The sequence below is a fragment of the Paramisgurnus dabryanus genome, chromosome 19 (assembly GCF_030506205.2).
Source record: "Paramisgurnus dabryanus chromosome 19, PD_genome_1.1, whole genome shotgun sequence".
NCBI classification, from domain to species: domain Eukaryota; kingdom Metazoa; phylum Chordata; class Actinopteri; order Cypriniformes; family Cobitidae; genus Paramisgurnus; species Paramisgurnus dabryanus.
This window is the reverse complement of record NC_133355.1, coordinates 5,028,938-5,051,704: the sequence shown is the minus strand read 5'-3', so window position 1 is coordinate 5,051,704 and position 22,767 is coordinate 5,028,938. Positions and strand designations below refer to the sequence as shown.

The window sequence follows — 22,767 nt, the reverse complement described above, 5'->3', positions numbered from 1 at the left end:
GTGCATGCATGTTTATGTAGAAATAATTGAACACACCCCCGGATAAGGATCTTAAAAGCCATGCTTTAAAGCACAACATTTCTGTTTATTTTAATACAATAAATATTTAATGTTAAACAAGTTCTAATTTTCAGTCCGTCTGAACGCAGTGCTTCGCTATTAGAAACACTTTCTTTACCATCTTTATTGTGTTTTAACATGTTGTCTTTTGTCATGTGTTATTAGGCATGTTCGACTTCATGAAGCGCTGCGAGAACCCACATCATATGTTGATGACGTAAACGTATCGCGAGACTGAGTCAAGAAATTACACGTAGAGGTCTAATTTCGAACCGCTCTCGCGGTACATTGACGTCATCATCATGTCAGCGCCGCATGAGGTCGAAGACACCTATTATTTGCGGGCACGCGCCTCCGTCCTCGTGAGTTCAAAAACTGAATTTAACCGATGTTTACCTCAGACGACAGTTTTCGTTTCTGTGATAAATTCTGAGGTAAGTTTTCCTTAAATCCTGGTTACGTCATTAAAATAAGTTCACAGTAATGTTCATTTTGTTGTTAGTAATTTGATATGACTAAAATATTATGAACTTTAATGTGTACTGTTGATTTAAGCTGTTTGTTTGACTGACCTCGTGATGTAGCTATGAGCTAATGTAGAGCAGATCTTTTATTTGTCTTTAGTTTCTATAAAATGTGTTATCCTCGTTCTTAAATGTATTTTACATTGTTTAGTTAATTATTACGCAGGTTATTTAAATGTAGGGTTTTTACGCGTAAATAATAAGGTTATAACGTAACTTACAGTACGGGAACACCGTTAACAGTAGAAGAATTTAAACAGAAGCCATCAATTCTGCATTAATAACTATTGTACTTTTATGTTCACTTTTCTTTCAGCTAATTTTCTTGTTGTGTTTGATATTTTCCATTGGCTGAAGAGTAAGTATTACTTTGTTTGTATTTGCACCCAAAATAAATGGGTCAGAATAAGTGCTCAAAACGCTCTCCTCAATACAATGGATAAATAAAAAATATAACTACAAAATATTAACTACAACATGCTTTCTGTACACCTAAAGACTTTGAAAAGATTTAGAAAAGACTCTATAAGATTATCAGCTCACATCTAAAGACTTCGGTTCACAGTTTTTAGTCTCAGACTAAAAGATTTTACAAACACTGAATCTTGTAGTGACACTATTTACAAGACTACAACAAGATTATTTTAGCTTTTTATTACCACCAAATTCCTCCCATCATGCTCAGCAGTGTATAATAAAATATATATAATATATATAAAATATATAGTGTAAAATGTAGGAGAAGCAGCTACAGTTAGCTACTGTGGCTTTTGCCATTGCAGTCATTTGCAGTGAAAGAAAAAAGAAGTGAGGGCCTTGTCCCCACTCCCACTTAGAGGTCTCAGCAAACTGTGTCCTGAGAGACATGCTGCGTGTTTTAACCTCAGCAAATGGAACATAGGCTACATAGGGTAGCATTAGTTACATTTTCCCAGTTTGTGCAAAGCTAGATTTTCTCTTTTTCATTCATGCTCTTGTACAGTAATGTCAATATCAAACATTAGTACGCCGGTTTCAACAGCGTTTGCAGCGCATACTGTGCAGTTTAATAACAGTATAAAAATCTCAAGTTCACATTACTTTATTATATATGCATTAATGAGCAAAACCTCTTCAAGACGGTTTTTGACGGTCAGTGTAATTTATTTAACTGTGATTTGTTTAACCCACATTGTTTTCGTGCTGTTCTGGTTCGTGTAATGACATATATAGACACAATACACAATTATAGACATAACAAGCCCATGGCACATTATAAAATATGTTTCTCTTAAGTTTTACGATAAAATAAAAAATTCATTCAGTGATTGACAGCATGAAGCAGTCGATCGTGTTTCCCTTCAACAGTTTAAGCATAAGATTTAGATTTATAGATGTACGTTATCTGTTTCTCTGAAGACTATTAAGGTATATGAGGACTCATTTGCTGGTAGAGATGCGCGGATGGGCTATTATTTCATCCGCAACCGCATCACAAAACTCCTAATCCGTCCGCCATCCATCCGCACCAACGTTTTTGACCAGTTTTCAAAACCGCACCCGCCCGCCATCCGCTGACTGCGCGATGTGATGACAGCCGCGAGACTAGAAAGCTCTAGAATATCAGCAGTGAACTCAGTCTCCGATCGGCGCACACGGGACAAAAATAAATAAATAAATCAGTAATGCCTAAATTAAACGCACAAATTACATAGTCTGCACTGGTGTCATCCTGATTTACCACTTTGTAAAACTTATTCCAGGCAAACCTTTTCTGACCTTCTATTTCCTTTGTTTTTAATTCTCATTTTTTGAGGCGTTGACAAGAGCTATGTCAAAATGCGTCCTAATTTCTCTGCGCTGTTAATGATAGAACGAATGGATTCTTAACATGCCGAGGCTATCCCAAACAATTAAAACCTTTATTAAATAAAAGTGTATTAGAAAACTTTTTCTTGTCACTGTTTTAGTATTATAAGTTATGTTTTGTGTTAATATTATTCTGTTTATGTTGCGTATATTTCTAAGGTTGATTATTTGATATACTGTTGAATAGTTTAATCTACATCAATGTGTCATATTTTCTAAAATAAATTAATATTTTTGATTACATATTTATTTTAATAAGTCAGAAATGTCTCCGCTGTTTTCTGCTGACAGGCGCGGTGGGCGCTACTGGGGGCGCGTGCAACAGGTGACGCAAATTATGGGTCCTCAGAAGGCTAGACCGTCTCATTTCAGTTCTCTTTGAGAACTTCTGAGGCTGCCACCCTGAAAGACAGAGTGCTCACCTTTTAAGGTTGCATGCTTAGGCCATGTTTACATTAGAGCATTTGCGTTTTAAAACGGCATTTTAAAATGAAAACGATCCTCGTTTATACTGGCATTTTAAAAAGAATCTTCATCCACACTATACACCACCATAAACGCATGAAACATGACCAATCATGTAACTGGGCATGCGCATAAAAGTGTAAAATAACTTATTACTCTAATAATAGCTTACCTGCACGTTTACGCAGCCTAGGGGTGTGCGATATTGACAAAAATTCATACCTGGGTCCTTTGCTGGCAACTATAACAGACACTATTTTTTAACCTATAAAAATGTGTTTGGGAAAGTCTTATACTGTTCTATCTCTACCCCCTACAACATATTAATATGATTAATAGGTAAATTTTTATTTTATAACTAAACAGAAAGGTCTTTATGATTTAAAAAGAAAGCATTCAAGTGAACAGTACTAAACAGTAGCGAACTTGAAGCAAAAAATAAATTTTAGCAAATGCAAACTTCAATCAAACATAGTAAGAGGTGAAGTATTGCTTTAGCCTACCAGAAATGTTTATTGCATTAATTTTTAAAAGTGTGCGAGGTCCGTGCACGTCCTCCGCTAGCAACACACAAAAAGCTAAAAGCGCAACGCCTAAAAGAGCATTATATATTAATGACGATGAGTTTATTGTTTTTATTAATTTATATTCACAAAACTTATCAACAAAACATCGATTCAAATTAAGAGACAAATTATCTGAAACGAAATTCATTTTAAAGTAGCAAACAAAACTTACATTAAACTGGAAAATAATTTCTGACCCATTACAATTCTCCCTTCATATTAGCCTTTACAACGCCTATATGGCATTTAAAATTACAGTCTATCTTTCGTAAGCTAACTAAATTTAAACAAAACATAAACACTTATACTGTTCTAGCTCCCCCCTACAACATATTTATATGATTAATAGGTTAATTTTTATTTTATAACTAAACAGAAAGGTCTTTATGATTTAAAAAGAAGCATTCAAGTGAACAGTACTTAACAGTATAGCGAACTAAAGCAAAAATAAATCAGCAAATTCAAACTTCAATCAAACATAGTAAGAGGTGAAGTATTGCTTTAACCTTTACCAGAAATGCTTATTGCATTAATTTTTAAAAGTGTGCGAGGTCCGGGCACGTCCTCCGCTAGCAACACACAAATAGCTAAAAGCCAAGCGCCTAAAAGAGCATTATATTAATGACGTTGAGTTTATTGTTTTTATTAATTTATATTCACAAAACTTATCAACAAAACATCGATTAAAATTAAGAGACAAATTATCTGAAACGAAATTCATTTTAAAGTAGCAAACAAAACTTAAATTAAACTGGAAAATAATGTCTGACCCATTACAATTCTCCCTTCATATTGGCCTTTGCAACGCCTATATGGCATTTAAAATTACAGTCTATCTTTCATAAGCTAACTACATTTAAACAAAACATAAACACATTAAACCCAACAATACTCAAACATTCATATAAAACAGACATTATATATAAGGATGTTAAAACAATCCGATATAGCGTTTATAATAGCTGGTTGGTAGATGTTTACTATTTTTGGCAAAACCTCCGTAACAAACCAACATTTACATGAATAAAATAATTTTTACTTTGAAAATGATGCGCTGTCACGTTAACATCAGCTGTTGTTATGTTCCGTCTATGTTCATTTACACTCAGAGCAACGTCTGAGTTCTCAAACTAAAACGGGGTCTTCAGCGTTTGCGAACGAATCCGTTTATGAGGGTCGAAAACTGTGATGTAGTGTAGATGAAAGGCGTAAACGTAGCAAAAGTAACGCGTTTTAAAGGATAAACGCATTAATGTAAACATAGCCTTAGAAGGACACAGCTAACAAGCAGTTGATCCGCCACCCGCCCGAATCTAATTGTGACCTGATCCAGCAAAATGAGTCACAGTGACCCAAATTTCAAAATTGAGATTTTGGTATCAGTGGAAAGAGGAGATAATAAGCTTTCAAATGATATCCTAGTGAAAGTCATACCTTGAATGGTTTTAAAGATATAGACATTTGAATTAAGGTTGTCTGTCTTCTTTTTCCAACTGAAAACCTGAGAAAAACGCCTTTAAAGTTTTTTGCCCCTTTTTTGTAGATATCTTTCAAAATCCATTGCATTTTTAAAGGGATAAACAATTTATTTTACAGCTTAATTTGACCAAAGACATTAATATAAATGCTATTACAGTAAACCAAGAAACAAGCTTATAAATCAAACAGAATGATGTTTATTGAAAATGTGAAGTAAAGGTTTCTGTGATGGTTGGGGTTTGAGTTAGGGGAAGGGAATAGAACATGGAAACCAGAATGTGTGTGTGTGTGTGTGTGTGTGTGTGTTCGCGTGTGTGCGTGTTCGCGTGCGTGTTCGCGTGTGCGCGCGCGTGTGAGAGAAAATGAGAGAGACAGAGAGACAAGCAAAAAGAAAACAAATAATGCTTGCCTATGCAATCATATCTTTGTGTAGGCTAGTTAACAATAACAGTGTAAACAATTCAAAAAGGAGTTAAAGGAACAGTATGTAAGAAATTTATATCAATTAATCATTAAATCGCCCTGAAATGTCACTAGACATTAAGAAATCATTTTCATTTCAAATACTTCTATCACTCACAACAGCAGTCCGGCCAGGATATTGTCATTTAAAAAGTGGAGTTGCAGCCCTCAACTGATGTTTATGTTGTCGTTTGGTATATTGGCCACCAGCTGTGTGATTGCAGTACCAGTTTTAGCCACACGTTTTGTGATTGCAATACCAGTTTTGGCCACAATCCTACATACTGTTCCTTTAAATAAGTAGTGTGCTGCGAGACTGACAAGAGGATGGCTGGACCAATCAGGTGCCCCGGGGTTTCCCATTGACAAACGATCAGCGTTTATGAAGATTTCTGATTGGCTCTAAAACAACGTGTAACACCATATTTGGAGAGATAGTGACGTTTCAGGGGATCCCCGGAATGCTCGGAGGTGACGAGAGTATTTGAGAAAAGCAATTTCCAGCGGATTAAGTAAAACTGTTTCAATTTTAATAGTCATTTAAACACCTTTACTCAATTATTTGGACTACGAAACTTTGGGAGATTATGATTTAATGTCTGTTCTTTGAAATTAGCTAAAAATATTTTTTTTGATAATTTCATTGTTTTTCCACATTATCGGCTCATATCTTAAAATAGAACGTTGCGACTTCCTACTCATTTCGCCAGATCGGGTCACAATTAAAATATTATTTTTCGTCACGTCATCCGCCCGATCCGCGGTTTATCCGCGGAGTCCGCGGCTGTAACCGCCAACCGCGCATCTCTATTTGCTGGGCAGAGAGTGAATGACAGCGCAGTCTTCTGGTGTTTTTAAATATTTAATTGCTTTCTTTTGAATTGCTCAAAGTCATGACTGTTTGAAACACACTTGGCGTCACATTTATGACCGCATGCGTGCGGTGTACGTGCTTGTTAACATGGGCACCGAAAAAACACGCGCCGCTTACGCGTTGCTCACGCTTTTCGGCAATATCGCTCCACTTCTTTTCTTTTACCACTCTGTCGTGGTATGAACGGCAGTTTACATCAAAAAGACACGGCTGCTCTGCCCACCGCTCGACAAGGCGCTCCTCTCATCCACGGTCCATTTTCGCCTACTTGGCGCTCGTTCTGTTTCCACGTCCGTCTACATGTTTCTTTGTTGTGACTGATGGCTTCCTGTTTCCGGTTTTCGGAGAACGAATTTATTGGTTGTTAAATGTTTTACGTCACGAGACTACGCTGGGACTTGCGATAATATCAAACATGTTTGATATGAAAGACTAAAGAAAGACTGGCATAAATCGGGTCGCCGACTGCAGATTATCACCTCACAGTTAACGATCGAGACAACGGGAGCGCGCCGAGACTCCAGTTAGATTCCTAAAGACTGCCGGTCTTTAGTCTGGGACTGTGAAAATCCTTTGGTGTACGCTAGGCATAAATAGTCAGAGCTCACTTTGACTTGATGTACACCTCAGTCCCATATCATGTATTAGAAGTTGCATATAGTTTTAATAAAAAAATGTTTTTCTGTCATCATTTTATATTTTATTGTGCTCAAGGTCAGAACACAGCTCATTCACCTAAATCAAATAGTGACTCGCTGGTTAATATCCATTAGCTTTCTGCAATAAAATCCTAAAGATGTACCCTTAAACACAGACAATTATAAGATCATCCATTTGGATCCAGTTAAAGCAATAAAACCTACTTGAAATACGTGGTAAGAAAAACTAGTGCAGTATACATTGTATAAATTATAGTATCTTAGCACTTATCTTATTATTGCCACCTTAAAGCTCACATAAAACACCACACACTGTTTCTGCTAATGTTAAAGGAGTAGTTCCCTCAAAAATGGTCCCCATTGACTTGACCATAGTAATTTTTCCTACTATGAAAATTCAATGGGCCCCATTTTAAGAATGGATTTCTCCTTTAATCTTATATACCTATAGAGTAGTATTGCATCCTTCAAATATATAAAGACCTTTTAGTTTTATCAGACTTATAAAAGACAGATCAGCTGTACGGATTCTTTAGGCATAAATCCGGGCGGGAGGAAATGTAAGTCCCTTTGCTTACATTTACCAATGTTATCTTGCACTGAACGATTTCTTATATATATAGCTTAGACTTTAAACTGTTAAGCGCCGCCGTCCCGAATATGGGACACCTAAGTTTGCATTAATATTGTTGATGTAAATTTTAATCTATCACTAAAAACTATATATCGTTGGAAAGGTCTAAGCCTCCAGAATAGGGCTGGGTATCGATTCAGATGTTCCAGATCGATTCGATTTCGATTCACAAGCTATCGGTTCGATTCCGATTCTCAATTCAATTTTCGATTCTGGTTCTCGGGTAGGTTTTTATACTCGATTCTCGATTCAACTCAATGAATATAGATTTAATACAAGTACTATATTAATAAAAAAGAACAGTGAACAGCAGTTTACAAGTGTGTAATTAATAAAAAAATTAAAAGCCACAACACTAACGTTGAAGAAGACTAGTAATTAGGTTAAAGTTAATCTTACGTTCAATGTTTGTGGAAATAAATATGAAAGAAAAAAAAATCGATTCTGCTCTTTGAGAATCGATTTTTATTAGACCACGTTTTAAAAAACGATTAATCGGAAAATCTATTTTTTTGCCCAGCCCTACTCCAGAATAGACATTTCAACAGTGTTTTATAAAATAAATTATGTAGGGAGGGTAATTGATTCATTTATGAAGAGAGTTTGCCTTAAAACATTTATTTTCTGCTAAATGTCACTGTCCCACCAGCAGGACGCCTACACTTACTTCAATGTTTGCATATGAATTCTTATCTAATCATGACAAACTGTATATTGTTTGAAAGCTTCAAGAGCGTAGATTTAACTCAATAGGGTGGGGTGACACTTAAAAGGTTAAGCACATAATAACTAGGTCTCAAATCAAGCAATTGAAGTATTTTAATAATTGGGGCTAAAAACAATGTTAAAATGTAGAAAACCCCTTTTATAATTAGTTTCCTACTTGGATTTATCATGATTGACTTTTTGTAAAAAAAAAAACTTGTTTTAATGTTAATGTTTATATTGTTTTTTATGTTTTCACTTAGATGCTGTGACAAAAAAGCAACCAGGACACCACATCTGCAGTGACAGAGAGCAGGATGGGGGAGGAATCAGAAGGACCAGAAGATAATATCAACTGGTGCCCCTGAGGAGATTCACATTGTTCTGTTTCTTTTGTTTAGTAATAAGTGGTTTTATGTGATTTTGTAAAATAAAAGAAATTCAGTATTCAATCCACATGTTTTGCACATAATTTTCTATATTTTACTTCCGTGTATTTACAGCCAGGGTGCCTACTGTATTTATTGCCCAATGTGCCCACACGTTGCCCACAGTTAGCCCAAACTTTGCCCAGTGTGCCCACATTAAATCCACACTTTGTCCACAGTAAGCCCACACTTTGCCCAGTGTACCCACAGTTAGCCCACACTTTGCTCAATGTGCCCACAGTTAGCCCACACTTTACCCAATGTGCCCACTGTTAGGCCCACAATTTGCCCACAGTTATCCCAAGCCTTGCCCAATGTGCCCACAGTTAGCCCACACTTTGCCCAATGTGCCCACAGTTAGGCCCACAATTTGCCCACAGTTATCCCACACCTTGCCCAATGTGCCCACAGTAAGCCCACACTTTGCCCAATGTGCCCACACTTTGCCCAATGTGCCCAAAGTAAACCCACACTTTGCCCACAGTTAGCCCACACTTTACCCAATGTGCCCACAGTAAACCCACACTTTGCCCACAGTTAGCCCACACTTTGCCCAATGTGCCCACAGTAAGCCCACAGTTAGCCCAATGTGCCCACAGTAAGCCCACACCCAGCCCACACTTTGGGCTGTCCCACTGGGGCCCCATTGTGGCCCCATAGTGTGGGGCCCACACGTGCCCCGCATTTCACGCCGGTAGTGGGGCCCACAGGGGCAGCCCGCTGTGGGCCCCAATTTTTTGCCCACAGTGGCCCCACCTGGGGCCCAATGGGACATGTTTGCTGGGTGGCTATATTGTGAATATAATTATTAATATAATATAATATATTATATTAATAATTATATAATAGTATTATTATTTTATGTAAATTTTTATTTAATTGTTTTAAAATATATTTATTTTGTCATTTTAAGTAGTGTCCCCCAAAATCATGTCTGTGGTGTTACAACAATGGATGTCGCCCCTTTAAGAAAAGGGGGAAGTCTATTTGGCCTACTTCCTGTGTGTAAAGCTCATTGCAGGTGCTGGTTGATCTGAGGGGTGCATGGTGAGTTCAATCTCTCAAAGTTAGCAAAGTTTGCTGGTATGTTTAGTGATGCTTTGAGTTTCTTGGAATGAAACTCCGTCTTTGAGCCTTGCAGACAATTGACGTTACAAGCATCATTCGTTATTAATTAAGTAATTAATTGTACAAACTAGATAAAACATTTTTAAGAAAACTATAATCTGTCTTAAATTCTCTTTATGCGTATACAAAATTAACGAGCGCACCAGCCCAAAGATGCCTCATTCTAACGGTTAAAAAATTTGGTTGAAATAGTGAATGGAGAAACGAAGCTTTTCGAAGCTTCGAACAATTGAACCAATTGCTTCGATAATTGATTCAGTTTTTCGAAGCAGTTCGAAACACCACACACGCTGGCGACCCCTGCTGGTCAAAATAGTGTAAAAGCAGATATGTTCAAACATTTTACACTTTTTTTTTTTTTTTTTACAAAATAATAGCAAGATTTTTATTAAAATATGTTAAAAAATTATTTAACTTAAGACATAGTTAAAAGTGTATTCTGTGTTTTTAGTTTTATTTAGGGCAAACAAATCATTAAAACGAACTACCCTTTTAATTCTGCACATTTTTGTCATTAAATCTGTCCATAAACAAAAAGTAGACAAAATGGCAGTATTATTAGTTAGAAGGATAAATGTTTTATGAACTTGCATAATAAAACTGACCCGAGTTTACTTAAACATATAAGACACTGGTCATGTGATCAACTCCCCCTAGTGGCTAACCATCGGATTTTCGAAACGTTTCGAAACAGTTATGACGTAATGAAGCCTCGTTTGCTAAAATCACGTGACTTGGGCCAGTTTGAAACAAGCTCCGAACCACTGATACGAAACAAAAGATTCATAAATATTTCGAAGCCTCATGAAGCAGTGCTTCGAAAACGACCATCACTAGTTTGAAAATATCGTAGCATTGAAATAATTATGTGCGTTTTTTTATTAAAAACACAATGTCATGTGAAATAATTGACGAAAATGCCGACAGGTGTTGTCATGAAATCATTAACAAAGACAAACCCCTCGTGCAGGATTCTAGTTCATTCATGTATCCTATCCTCCCGCATATTTGTCAGTTTTACAGCTCTAAAACCATACGTTATATGAGTAGGTAAGTCTTATTTAAATAAAATGTAAATTTTACATTGCTGTTCTGCTTTTGTCACACACTAGACAGTGTCTAACTTACTATAGGCCTATTTACATTAGTTAGTAAAAATTCATAGATATTTTACCGTTGTAAATATTGAAGTATACTACAACTACAGCTTATCAAATCACTATGGTTACAGAATACTATTAGCAAAGTGTACGTAAATAGTCTAAATTAACGACGTGATTACTTTAAAATACAATAGCCTATGTATAGGCTACTATTGTTTACTATAGTAAATAGGAATATACTACAATATTTTTCATGAGTTTAATGTCGTTATATAACTGTATTGTTTCTCCTTGCAGCTGCTGCATTTTAAACTCTGAGTACATCCCACAAAAATGATTGCCTCCAATAAGGTATCCCTATACGTCAAAGCATTTTTTATCACCGTTGTTTTCAGCATTATCTCGCTGTTTATGTTCCTCCAACACGCCGCGATCATTGTAGAAGACAGCCGTCTGTGTGCATGTGACAGGTGTGTAAGGGATCTGAAGGATGACGACTGGTTTCTTAAACGATTCAATCCGACAATTCAAACTATGATGAACAAGAACAACAGGATGTTAAAGAAAGACGTCTACAGGTGGTGGAAAGTAAGCTACATTTAAAGAAAACTACTTTATTATGTTTTGTTTATAGGCTAAAGTCAACGATGGTCTTTAAATTGGTAATAGAAATATAAATTATAGACTTTATACCAGCATTTAAATTAACTTATGCTATGCTGGGTTTTTTCAATGTTCAGTATTTTATTTTAAACCAACGATTGGATTTTTCATATTACACCATGTTTTGAAACAACGCAACATTTTTAGAGCGTTGGGGCAGTCTCAAATAAACGATGAAGTGATTTTCAGGAAAAAATCCTGCCATTTTAAAACCACCGAAGACAAAATTACATTTTGCACTGTTACTGGCTTTGCCTTTATGGTTAAATAATACATAAATACAGTGTTATTTACAAACTCTTTTGTTTTTAAAATGATGTCTTCAGGTAAAGTCATCCCTGATGAAAAAACAATAAAACCATTACAGAAAATTCTAATGGTTTCCATTAAAATACCATTAGGAACCATTAGCTTTTACCATTAAAACCACTACACTGTAGTGTTTTGGGCAATATTCCATTAGAACCAATACATAGAACCAATACATACCATTACAGACCAACAAAAACCAATACACTGTAGTGTGTTTTGGGCCATATTCCATTAGAACCAATAAAATTCCCAATAAAACCATTAGAATTTTCTGTAATGGTTTTATAGTTTTTTTTCAGCAGGGATCTCTTAAGTGTTATTATAAACTGAAGATGAGCGAAGACTACTAGCAAATATCCAAATAAGAAATGTTAAACCTGATGTTTTTTTTACATTTATGTAGGGTCTACAACCCATTTCCTCAAAGCAAGCCTTTGAAGATGTGGTGGACACATTGTTTGAGCTCTTCCCAGATGAAGACCACTACGTAGAGACGAATTTATATCGCTGCCGAACTTGCGCCGTGGTCGGAAACTCAGGAAATCTTCTAAAATCCCATTATGGGGAACTGATAGATAACCACGACTTTGTGTTAAGGTAACAGCTGCTTTATGTCCTTTAAACATTTACAATGAAATTCATAATTAAGAAAAAATCTATTAGTGGCCAGCTAAATGTTGTTTTCGCAGGAGCTGGTCAGGGTTTATTACTAAAATGTGTGCAATTTGTTATCATTTGAACATAGTTGGATAATTTAATATAATTTGACATTCTGATTGCTGTATGTGGCAATTTTGGCAATGCAAATGTGAGGCAAAAATAAGATTTTCACATCTCATTTTTTGATTTAAGGTTCGGCCTTTTATCTCAGATTACACGAAAAGACTTTAAAGCAATTATTATTGTTATATTTACCGTTATTGTTAAACATGCAGGGCCTGACATTTTGTTATTTGTTAAATTTGTTCTTAACTCCAAGTAAAAAAGTTATACCTGACTGTAACAGAACAAATAAAAGCAGTTATTTTTATTAGCCTATTTATTTATTTTTACAATGACTATTCAGTTTGTCCCACAGTTGATTTGTGGCGCACATCCGACTGGTGATGGATGAATAATGGGTGAATAATGGCTAACTTGTATGCGGTCAGTTAGAATGCGGAATCGCGTGAAAGTTACACCCCCACGGACATTGAGAGCGCACGTCCGCATTTGTGTGCGTGGGAAGTGGACATGCGCGCCATGTGCGAGTGGTGTGTGTGTGCACAGCATCTTTGCGCATGGCTCCGTATCCGAAAAATTACAGAAAGTCCGTCAAGGGTTTAGTGAGGGGAGTAGCAGCGGAACGGCTGACGTCCCGGGTATGTGAACCTGTCGTGTGAAAATGCGATGTGCAAAAATCTGTTTTGATTTTGCGGCTGATGTTGTCAAGTTACTTCCGGTCTGGCAAGACAAGGAAAATCCTCTCACTTATCCCAGACAAGAGTTACATAGAGCCATGAACAAGCATCTCTATGCTCATCTCGCAGGATCAATAAGGGGCCAACAAAAGGTTATGAGCGAGATGTGGGTTCAAAGACCACTCACAGGATTATTTACCCTGAGAGCGCTGTGAATTTGGGCAACTTGACCCATCTGGTTCTTGTGCCTTTTAAGATCCTGGACCTGCGCTGGCTCATCAGTGTCTTCACCACTAAACACATTAAAAGGTGAGGTTGTGCCATTAATGAATACTCAATTACAAAATTGAGATTGGCTTAACAAAGGTACACTTTGAAACAACTGCAATTACTATCTGAGACATAAAACACATTAAAACCTATTTAACAATACTTAATTATTTTAACTACATTTAATATTATTAGTGGTAATGACCCATAACACCTGCTGTTGATCACATGGCCAGTTCAAATGGCAAGTTCATGGTTTAATCTCACTAGAATGAACAGAGAAATAGATGTTGTTAACATTTTTGCATTTGTCAGATGCTTTTCGACTTACAGTGCATTACAATGTCAGTATGTGTGTTCCTGGTTTCGAACCCATGACCTTTTTGCACAGCTAATTCAATGCTCCACCACTGAGCTATATATAGACTATGATACTGTCTGTTACCATATAAAGAGAAAAAAATCTTTGCTGATTCAGTTGTTTTAATGGAATTAATCTTTGTTTTTTCAGAACTTACAAACAAGTGCAGAGTACAGTAGATGCAGACATTGACAGGGTGAGTACACGGGCATATATGAAGAGCGTAGATGCAAAAACCCTGTGCTTCTGACCTTTTTTTCTTGTAAATAATCTTTTTTTTTATCAGATTCTTAATGGATTCTGCCAACAATCTGGCATTTCTGAATGGCCGAGGTTGGAATTAAACTAATTTGAAACGAAAATTTCATAAACGTATAATAATAGAGCTCTCGGCTCTCATTCTCATTTTTGATGGTGGTGTTTAGTGGCTTTTGCATCTAAGAACCTCATATGCTGCCATTCCTATACACTTACAGTACATTATCCTCAAAAGAATAGGAAACTCATCTTAACTAAGGAATCATACAAACGTAACTACAAAAAATATATTCTGTCTAAAAATCCAAAATCAAAATGATTCCTAGCTGGTGGTTTTTAAACTGTACTGACTTTTTTTTAAATCTATCCTGGACACTCACATGTATGGGCTACTTTATCTTTCCGCCAATTCATCTATTTTGAAATATTTTAACACTCATGATGATTAAGAATCATTACATACTATTAAAATTCTTTATTCTTTAAGGTGATGATCGTCCATCCTGCATTTATAAAATATGTCTATGATAGCTGGGCAGAGAAGCATGGCAGATATCCATCAACCGGCTTCCTTACACTAATACTGGCCCTTCACATCTGTGATAAGGTAAAACTACTTTCATTTTAACCTTTTATTCGCAGAGCCAAACGTTTTGCTGTCGAAAAAATCTGGCCAATTACATTGAAAGTGATCATCTGATCGACATGTACAGTGGTGAAAAAAAGTGTTGGTCCATCCTGATTTTTGTTTTTGTTTTGCATGCTTGTCACACTTTAATGTTTTATATTATCAAACAAATGGAAATATTAATCAAATATAACACAAGTAAACACAACATGCAGTTTTTAAATGCAGGTATTTATTACAAAGGTAAAACAAAATCCAAACCCACATGGCCCTGTGTGAAAAAGTGCTTGGCCCCCCACGTTAAAACATAACTTAACTGTGGTTTATTACACCTGAGTTCAGTTTATCTAGTCACACCCAGGCCTGATTTCTGCCAAACTTGTTCACCATCAATCACTTAACTCTTTCACCGCCAGCGTTTTTTAAAAAAAGTTGCCAGCCAGCGCCAGCGTTTTTCATGATTTTCACCAAAGTTTAATGCCTTCCAGAAAATTTTCTTCTTTAAATATATAAACATACAATATACCAAATGAAAGAACAGACCCTCTGCGTTTTTAAAGCTCACGTAACACACGCTGTTTCTGCATTTCTGATATTAATCTGGAGTACCTATGGAGTAGTATGACATCCTTTATATCTCTGAAGAGTCTTTAGTTTAATCAGATTTATAAAAGAAAGATTAGCTTTACCGAATCTTTCCGATAACGTACGAAAAAATGAAGAAGGAGGAGTTATAACACGGGAGGAGCAAGTACGAGTCATGCAACACTATACAACACTGTTTTAACTTATGATTCACTACATGTTCGTGTCATTTATATAATATACACGCGCCTTTTTCCAACATAAGACAGAAGTCTTACTTACCATGTGTAAGGGGCTGTGTACACCAAAACTTTTACGCCCGCGGCCAGCGCATGTTTTCAATTGTTTCCAATGGAAGCTCGGCGTTTTTCAAATAAGCCAGCAGCTAGCGGGTTTTTTCCGCGCTGAAAACCGGCGCTCTGCGGTTTTCACGCGCCCGGCGCTGAGAGTCTAGAGTTGAAAGAGATTCAACTTTGGGAGAAAAGCTCCGCTCGTCAATGTCAGTTCTCACACGGCCGCCCAATCACAGTGGAGGAGGGGCGGGACATTACCACAGCAACCAACCGGCTCGCAGCTGAAGTATCACAGCTATCAAAGCGCTCAGCTGAAGAAAGCTGGCACCCAGCTGAAAAACAGCTGGCATTCGGCGTCCTCAAGGCGTTTTCAGCCGCGTTTAAAAGTTTTGGTGTACACAGCCCCTAACTCCTCATGAAAATCCACCGCATCAAACACACACGCAAAACTCCGCTGCTAATCCGGATAATAAACTATATCCATTGTTTCCATAAGGCTGGATGTCTTCTCCTTACATCCAAAAACACACTTCTTGTTGTGCCATTGTTGACTTTTGAAATTAAACAAAGCTGAGTGGCGTGATAAGCTGTTAGCAAGCTCTAGCGTTTCCCGCTGACTGACGGCTGGGCGGGGTTTTCCGGGGGAAGTTTTCCGGCGGAAGCCCATATAAAGAAGTGATACGTATCGAAAACCCCTGAAACGTCAGTTAGAACCGTAATCGAAAAAAATTAGCTGAAACTTGTACGAACCCTGGCGAAGTGCATTCGGCACAGAAATACTCTGAAACACGCCCAACTGCATTTTTGACACTTTGCCTTCGTTTAGCATGAGGAAACAACTCTATAACTGTGTTAATAAGTCAGAATGCTTGAAATACCATTAAACCCCCCCTTTAAACAAAAAAAACGTTTCATCCTACCTTTAGTGGTTCTTTTGCAATCAGCTTTTGGCTTTTGAATATGGGTAGGTTTTTGCCAAAACACCATATTTTGAGCAAAAAGCCGAGATAATTCCATTTTTATGACGGACTTTTCATAGAGATCCCATTCAGAGCGATCTTTAAAACAGACACGGACATGCAGCAGCTTGCCATAGAGCAATACTTCCGGTTTTAAAAAGTTGCGGATTTGGGGAAACGGAAAATCTCGTCATTGGCGGGGAAGCGTTTTCTCTTAATTGACGAGATATCTCGTCAATGGCGGGGAAAGAGTTAAATAGGACCTACCTGAAAAAGTGAAGGAAACCAAAAAAGCTACTAATCATGTTGAGATACAAAGTCTGGAAAAGGTTATAAAGCCATTTTTAAAGCTTTGGAACTCCAGCGAACCACAGTCAGAGCCGTTATCCACAAATGGCAAAAACATGGAACAGTTGAACCTTCACTCGAGTGGCTGGCTGACCAAAATGAACCCAAAAAGCAGCGACGACTCATCCAAGAGGTCACAAAAGACCCCACAACAACATCCAAAGATCTTCAGTTAAGGTCAGTGTTCATAACTCCACCATAAGAAAAAGACTGGGCAAAAATAGCCTGCATGAGTTCCTAGACGAAAAACACCGCTTAGCAAAATGAACAAAAGGATTATTTCAGTTTTGCCAGAAAACATTGATGATTCCCAAGACTTTTTGGAAAATACTCAAGTTGAACTTTTTGGCAGGTGTTTTTTTTTGTGACCTCAAGCTAATCCAAAACACACCAGCAAATCCACCTCTGAATGGCTGAAGAAAAACTAAATGATGACTTTGGAGTGGCCTAGTCAAAGTCCTGACCTCAATCAAGCTGTGGCTTGACCTTAAAAAAGCAGTTCATGCTCGAAAACTCTTCAGTGTGGGTGAATTACAACAATTCTGCAAAGATGATTGGGCAAAAATTCCTCAACAGTGCTGTAACAGACTCATTGCAAGTTATCGCAAATGCTTAAATGCAGTTGTTGCTGCTAAGGGTGGCCCAACCAGTTAGGTTTAGGGGGCAAGCACTTTTTCACACAGGATGTGTGGATTTTGTTTTCCTTTCATAATACAAACCTTCATTTAAAAACTGCATGTTGTGTTTACTTGTGTTATCTTTAATTAATATTTAAATTAGTTTGATCTGTGACAAACATGCAAAAAAATAAAAAATCAGGAAGGGGGCCGGCCAACACTTCTTCACACCATTTGTATATTGACCAATTTAGTTTTTTATGCAAATTCGTGGCAAGTACTTCTGAAATGAGTTTCAAATAAGAAGAAATAGTTTGTAGACGTTTTGATTGTCGTTCAGGCCATAGATTAAATACTGTATTTTCCGGACTATAAGTCACACTTTTTCATAGTTTGGCTGGTTCTGCGACTTTTAGTCAGGTGCGACTTATGTCAAAATAATTTCATATGAACCAAGAGAAACTATTACTGTCTACAGCTGCGAGAGTCAGCTCTATGCTGTTTCTGATTCACTGATGTGGTACGACTTCGGGAGCTTGGTGAACTTGATTTGGCTTGTCGTGTTAATTTAGCCTATTCAGCCTCCCAGGTATGTTCTGTATGCTATTGTGTTAGCTGAATAAATGTTAATGTTACGTTAACCTGTACAGACACTTATTCAGACTGCTGTTCTGTGTGCCATTGTTTAGTTGAATAACTTGCCTTTCCAGACTAAATGTCTGTTCTTGGGTTTGGATTTTATGAAATAATTTTCTAAAAAAACGCGACGCGTAAAGTCCAGTGCGACTTTTAGTCCAGTGCGACTTATAGTCCGGAAAATATGGTAGGTTGCCAGACAACCTATTTAACAAAGTTCATGGATGTATATTTGTTTAACCACAAAGTCCTTGTTACTCGAATCCAGTTGCTCTCTTTGGTCATAAGAATTGGGCCCTCTGTATCTCACACAGGTTGATGTTTTTGGGTTTGGAGCTCAAAGCAATGGAAGATGGCATCATTATTTTGACAAAAGTTTGAATCACTTTTCCAGAGGCATGCATGGCGGAGATTTCGAAAATGAAACTATGCATGAGCTTCTGTTGAGGAACAAAATTTGTATGTATAAAGGGTTATAATGGACAATAAAGTTCAGTATACATTTTCAAAAACCAATCACACAATTAATTTTATGTGACCTAAAATTGCATAAAACTTGGGGATCATGTTTGTATATAATATAACGTAGTCCTGAAAGTGTCGGTTGTGTAATGTACGTATGTTGTATTTAGTTTTAATTAATGTTGCAAATATAAGTGGCTGAAAATACTGCAAGCACAATAAATAAAATGATTTCAGGCATTGAATTTGGGACAACATGCATTTCTACCAAACATCTACACTCAACTAAAGGATTATTAGGAACACCATACTAATGTGTTTGACTGCCCTAGTTCTACATGGCATTGATTCAACAAGGTGGTTAAAGCATTCGGCCCATATTGATAGGATAGCATCTTGCAGTTGATGGAGATTTGTGGGATGCACATTCAGGGCACGAAGCTACCGTTCCACCACATCCCAAAGATGCTCTATTGGGATGAGATCTGGTGACTGTGGGGGCAATTTTAGTACAGTGAACTCATTGTCATGTTAAAGAAACCAATTTGATGACTCAAGCTTTGTGACATGGTGCATTATCCTGCTGGAAGTAGCCATCAGAGGATGGGTACATGGTGGTCATAAAGGGATGAACGTGGTCAGAAACAATGCTCAGGTAGGCCATGGCATTTAAAGAATGCCCAATTGGCAATAAGGGGCCTTAAGTGTGCCAAGAAAACATCCCCCACACCATTACACCACCACCACAGCCTGCACAGTGGTAACAAGGCATGATGGATCCATGTTCTCATTCTGTTTACGCCAAATTCTGACTCTACCATCCGAATGTCTCAACAGAAATCGAGACTCATAAGACCAGGCAAAATTTCTTCAAAAAGTCTTCAACTGTCCAATTTTGGTGAGCTCGTGCAAATTGTAGCCTCTTTTTCCTATTTGTTGTGGAGATGAGTGGTACCCGGTGAGGTCTTCTGCTGTTGTAGCCCATCGGCCTCAAGGTTCTGCATGTTGTGGCTTCACAAATGCTTTGCTGCATACCTCGGTTGTAACGAGTGGTTATTTCAGTCAAAGTTGCTCTTCTATCAGCTTGAATCAGTCGGCCCATTCTCCTCTGACCTCTAGCATCAACAAGGCATTTTGCCGCATACTGGATGTTTTTTCCTTTTCACACAATTCTTTGTAAACCCTAGAAATGGTTGTGTGAAACTTGTGTGTGGCTCGTCATGTCAAAAAATTTTTTTGCCGCGTTGTGGACCTACGTGCATCACATGCTATGTCAAAATAAGTGCCTGCTTCAGACGCTTCTAAGGGGTTTATGATAAAAGAGACGCTCATGTTCGCCAGATACTCCCTTAATCTCATGCGTAATCAGAGTTAAGTGTCTTGTTAGTATTTTGTAAACGTGAGCATCTCTTTTATCATACATTTTTTTTGCAGCAGGTGTAGCGGGTCCCCACTGACAGATATATAGATAATCCTCTGATAGGAGTGCTCTGGAAATATCTGGAAATGCGTCCGAAACCGCAAACTGTATAGTAGGTACTGAATAAGATGAAGTACCTACTTACTTGCCGTTAAAACAGTAGGTACTGTATAGTATGAATCCTGGTAGTATGAATGAGATTCAGACGTACTACATCCGCCATGTTGCTACATCACGTGACATACGTCGTCATCACGTCATGTCATTACAGCCCTAAAACAGCGGCAATGCCTCTTCTTCTTCGTTGGATAACTCCTCTGCCAGGGCATCATGGGATAGTGACGTGTCCAACATATGCACGCTGCAAAATCTAACCGGAAGTAGTAGGTCATCTGGATAAGTGTCCCCTGCAATCGCCTGATTCAAGATGGCGGTGGAGGTGTTGGGTGGTTTGTCAGGCTCCACTTCAATACTTTTTAACTGTTTTTGTGTGCTATTAATTGGCAGAATAGCCCTTGCTTTTAATAAAACAGTTAGTGGTTTAAGAAAAAAACAAAGAAACCAGTCAAACAACAATCATGGAGATGGGGGAAATGGTTGTGTATTGCTGCTCTGCTGTTGGCTTCTGTTGTCACCAATTGGACAACATCTAAGTTCAAACAAACAAATGTCCCAGGTTGAAAACGACGAGTCAGTAAATATGAATGGAATATCGAGATTGAACTTTTTTGGACATGGATATCTTACCGTCTTCTCGATCATCAAACAATCTGATAATTCCCATCGCAGCACGACGAGCAAGCAAGACAACATTGCCATAAGCTCGAATACTAAGCAGTTTGGGATCGCTCGTCGTGGAGCACCGAGAAAGCAGGACAATCGGAGAGGACGCAAGTGGAATACTTTTAGCGTTATCTTGACTCTGATTTTACTGTCTGGGGATGTGCAACTAAATCCAGGTCCATCTACTAACCTTTCTCCGGGAGGTGCACTGGCGAGTGGAATGCGCGTGCAGCGGCTGGGCTTCGGAGAGACGGACGTCTTCCCTGAGGTAACTGGAGCTTCATACGGCGACAGTGGTATCCAATCCATAAGGAAACAACGAGAATTTAGATTTTTTCAGACTGTAAATCACGCAAGGGTAATATGGGAGCCTACATCTAAACCTAAGGGTATTTTGGGTGGACACTTGAACATTCGGAGTATATTGCCAAAATGTGATCAGATTCAACATCTGTTAACTGACTCTAATTTAGATTTTTTGGCGTTGAGTGAAACTTGGTTGCATAGTAATATCCCGACCAGTATGATTGATGTTCCGGGTTACAATTGTTATAGAAAAGATAGAATATCTGGTAAAAGTGGTGGGGGAGTACTATTCTATGTTAAGGACACTTTGAAATGTAACGAAATCAAACTTGATACATCATTAGAATGTTTGGCTTTGAATGTTATATTGTCTCCTAAGATGAATTTTAACATTGTAGTGCTGTATAACCCACCATCTCATGATGTTTCATTTTATGATCATTTAGATAAGCTTTTCAAACACGTAAATATTCGCACCGAAACTATCTTTTTGGGTGATTTTAATATCAACTGGTTAGACAAAAGTCGTAGAAAAAAATTGAAGAGGCTGTTGTCAAAACACAGTCTTCAGCAGATGATGAAGGGTCCAACAAGGATTACGCGAATGAGTAAAACTATGATAGACCTGATAGTTACTAATAGACCCCAACGAATTACTAGAACGTATAATTTACTTACGGGTCTCTCTGATCATAATATGACTATGGCTGTCCGAAAACTTACTAAACAGCGTTTACTAAAATTTGGGAATGAAAGTAAGACAGGGCATTCGGTTATTCCCAAAAACAAGCTGATACACGTTAAAAACGATCTAGACAATTTAGACTGGAATAATGTTTTACAATCGAATGAGTTAGACAATTGTTGTAACTCCCTGATGAAAAACCTTACAAATTTGATTGGGAAATATACTAAGACATTCAAAGGTACGCAACGAAAAGTCTCTTTACCATGGCTGAATAATGACATCCGTCAGCTAATGAAAAAAGAGATTATGCATTGAAAAAATCACTGCTTTCCAAAACAAACACCGATTTCCTTGTTTTTAAAGGATTGAGAAATGCAGTAGTTAGAGAACTGCGTAAAGCAAAGACCGCCTATTTTATGCAAATGATTGAGGAATCTGAAGGAAATAGCGCATCCCTTTGGAAGCACCTCAACAGTCTTATTAAACTTAAGCCTAATCAACAAAAAACAATATCAGAATTGGAAGTAAATGGAGCTACCAGTACTAACAATTCAGCTATTGCAAATGAATTCAATAACTTCTTTATTCAGTCAGTGGAGGAACTTGCTGAGACTTTTGAACCAGCAAACCTATCATATATCACCACAAAGTCTGAGTCATCAAAACTTTTCCAAATTAAAGAGGTTAGTCAGGAAAAAGTACATAAAATCATTACTAAACTAAATATGTCTAAGGCAAAGGATGTGTTTGGGCTGGATACTGCGTTTATTAAAGCTCATAGCTCTGTCTTGGTTAAACCTGTAACCCATCTGATAAACCTTTCCATCAGAGTGGGTAAATTCC

The 22,767-nt window shown here is 37.5% G+C and overlaps 2 protein-coding genes and 1 long non-coding RNA gene across 8 annotated transcripts in view; all 3 read left to right on the top strand.

Annotated features, from left to right (window-relative positions):
• khdrbs3 (KH domain containing, RNA binding, signal transduction associated 3) overlaps positions 1 to 22,767 on the top strand; it is a 453,020-nt gene that overhangs the window by 153,149 nt on the left and 277,104 nt on the right. The gene's annotated exons all lie outside the window — the stretch shown is intronic.
• LOC135771533 (uncharacterized) lies at positions 85 to 8,728 on the top strand. The gene is made up of 3 exons (XR_010542957.2): positions 85 to 494; positions 901 to 942; positions 8,540 to 8,728. It is a non-coding gene; the product is annotated as an uncharacterized lncRNA (long non-coding RNA).
• On the top strand, positions 9,631 to 19,064 carry LOC135771513 (CMP-N-acetylneuraminate-beta-galactosamide-alpha-2,3-sialyltransferase 1-like). Of its 6 annotated transcripts, none has more exons than XM_065281835.1 (8): positions 9,705 to 9,751; positions 11,233 to 11,286; positions 11,406 to 11,523; positions 12,314 to 12,507; positions 13,440 to 13,619; positions 14,092 to 14,137; positions 14,687 to 14,806; positions 18,580 to 19,063. In XM_065281835.1, the coding sequence occupies exons 3-8, from the start codon at positions 11,470 to 11,472 to the stop codon at positions 18,742 to 18,744; spliced, it is 759 nt and encodes a 252-aa protein (XP_065137907.1). In that variant the 5' UTR covers positions 9,705 to 9,751; positions 11,233 to 11,286; positions 11,406 to 11,469; the 3' UTR covers positions 18,745 to 19,063. The 6 variants fall into 6 exon arrangements, with proteins under 6 accessions (XP_065137859.1, XP_065137889.1, XP_065137907.1 ...); XM_065281826.1 differs by having other exon boundaries at positions 9,722 to 9,751; positions 11,378 to 11,523; XM_065281787.1 differs by having other exon boundaries at positions 9,631 to 9,751; positions 11,233 to 11,523; positions 18,580 to 19,064.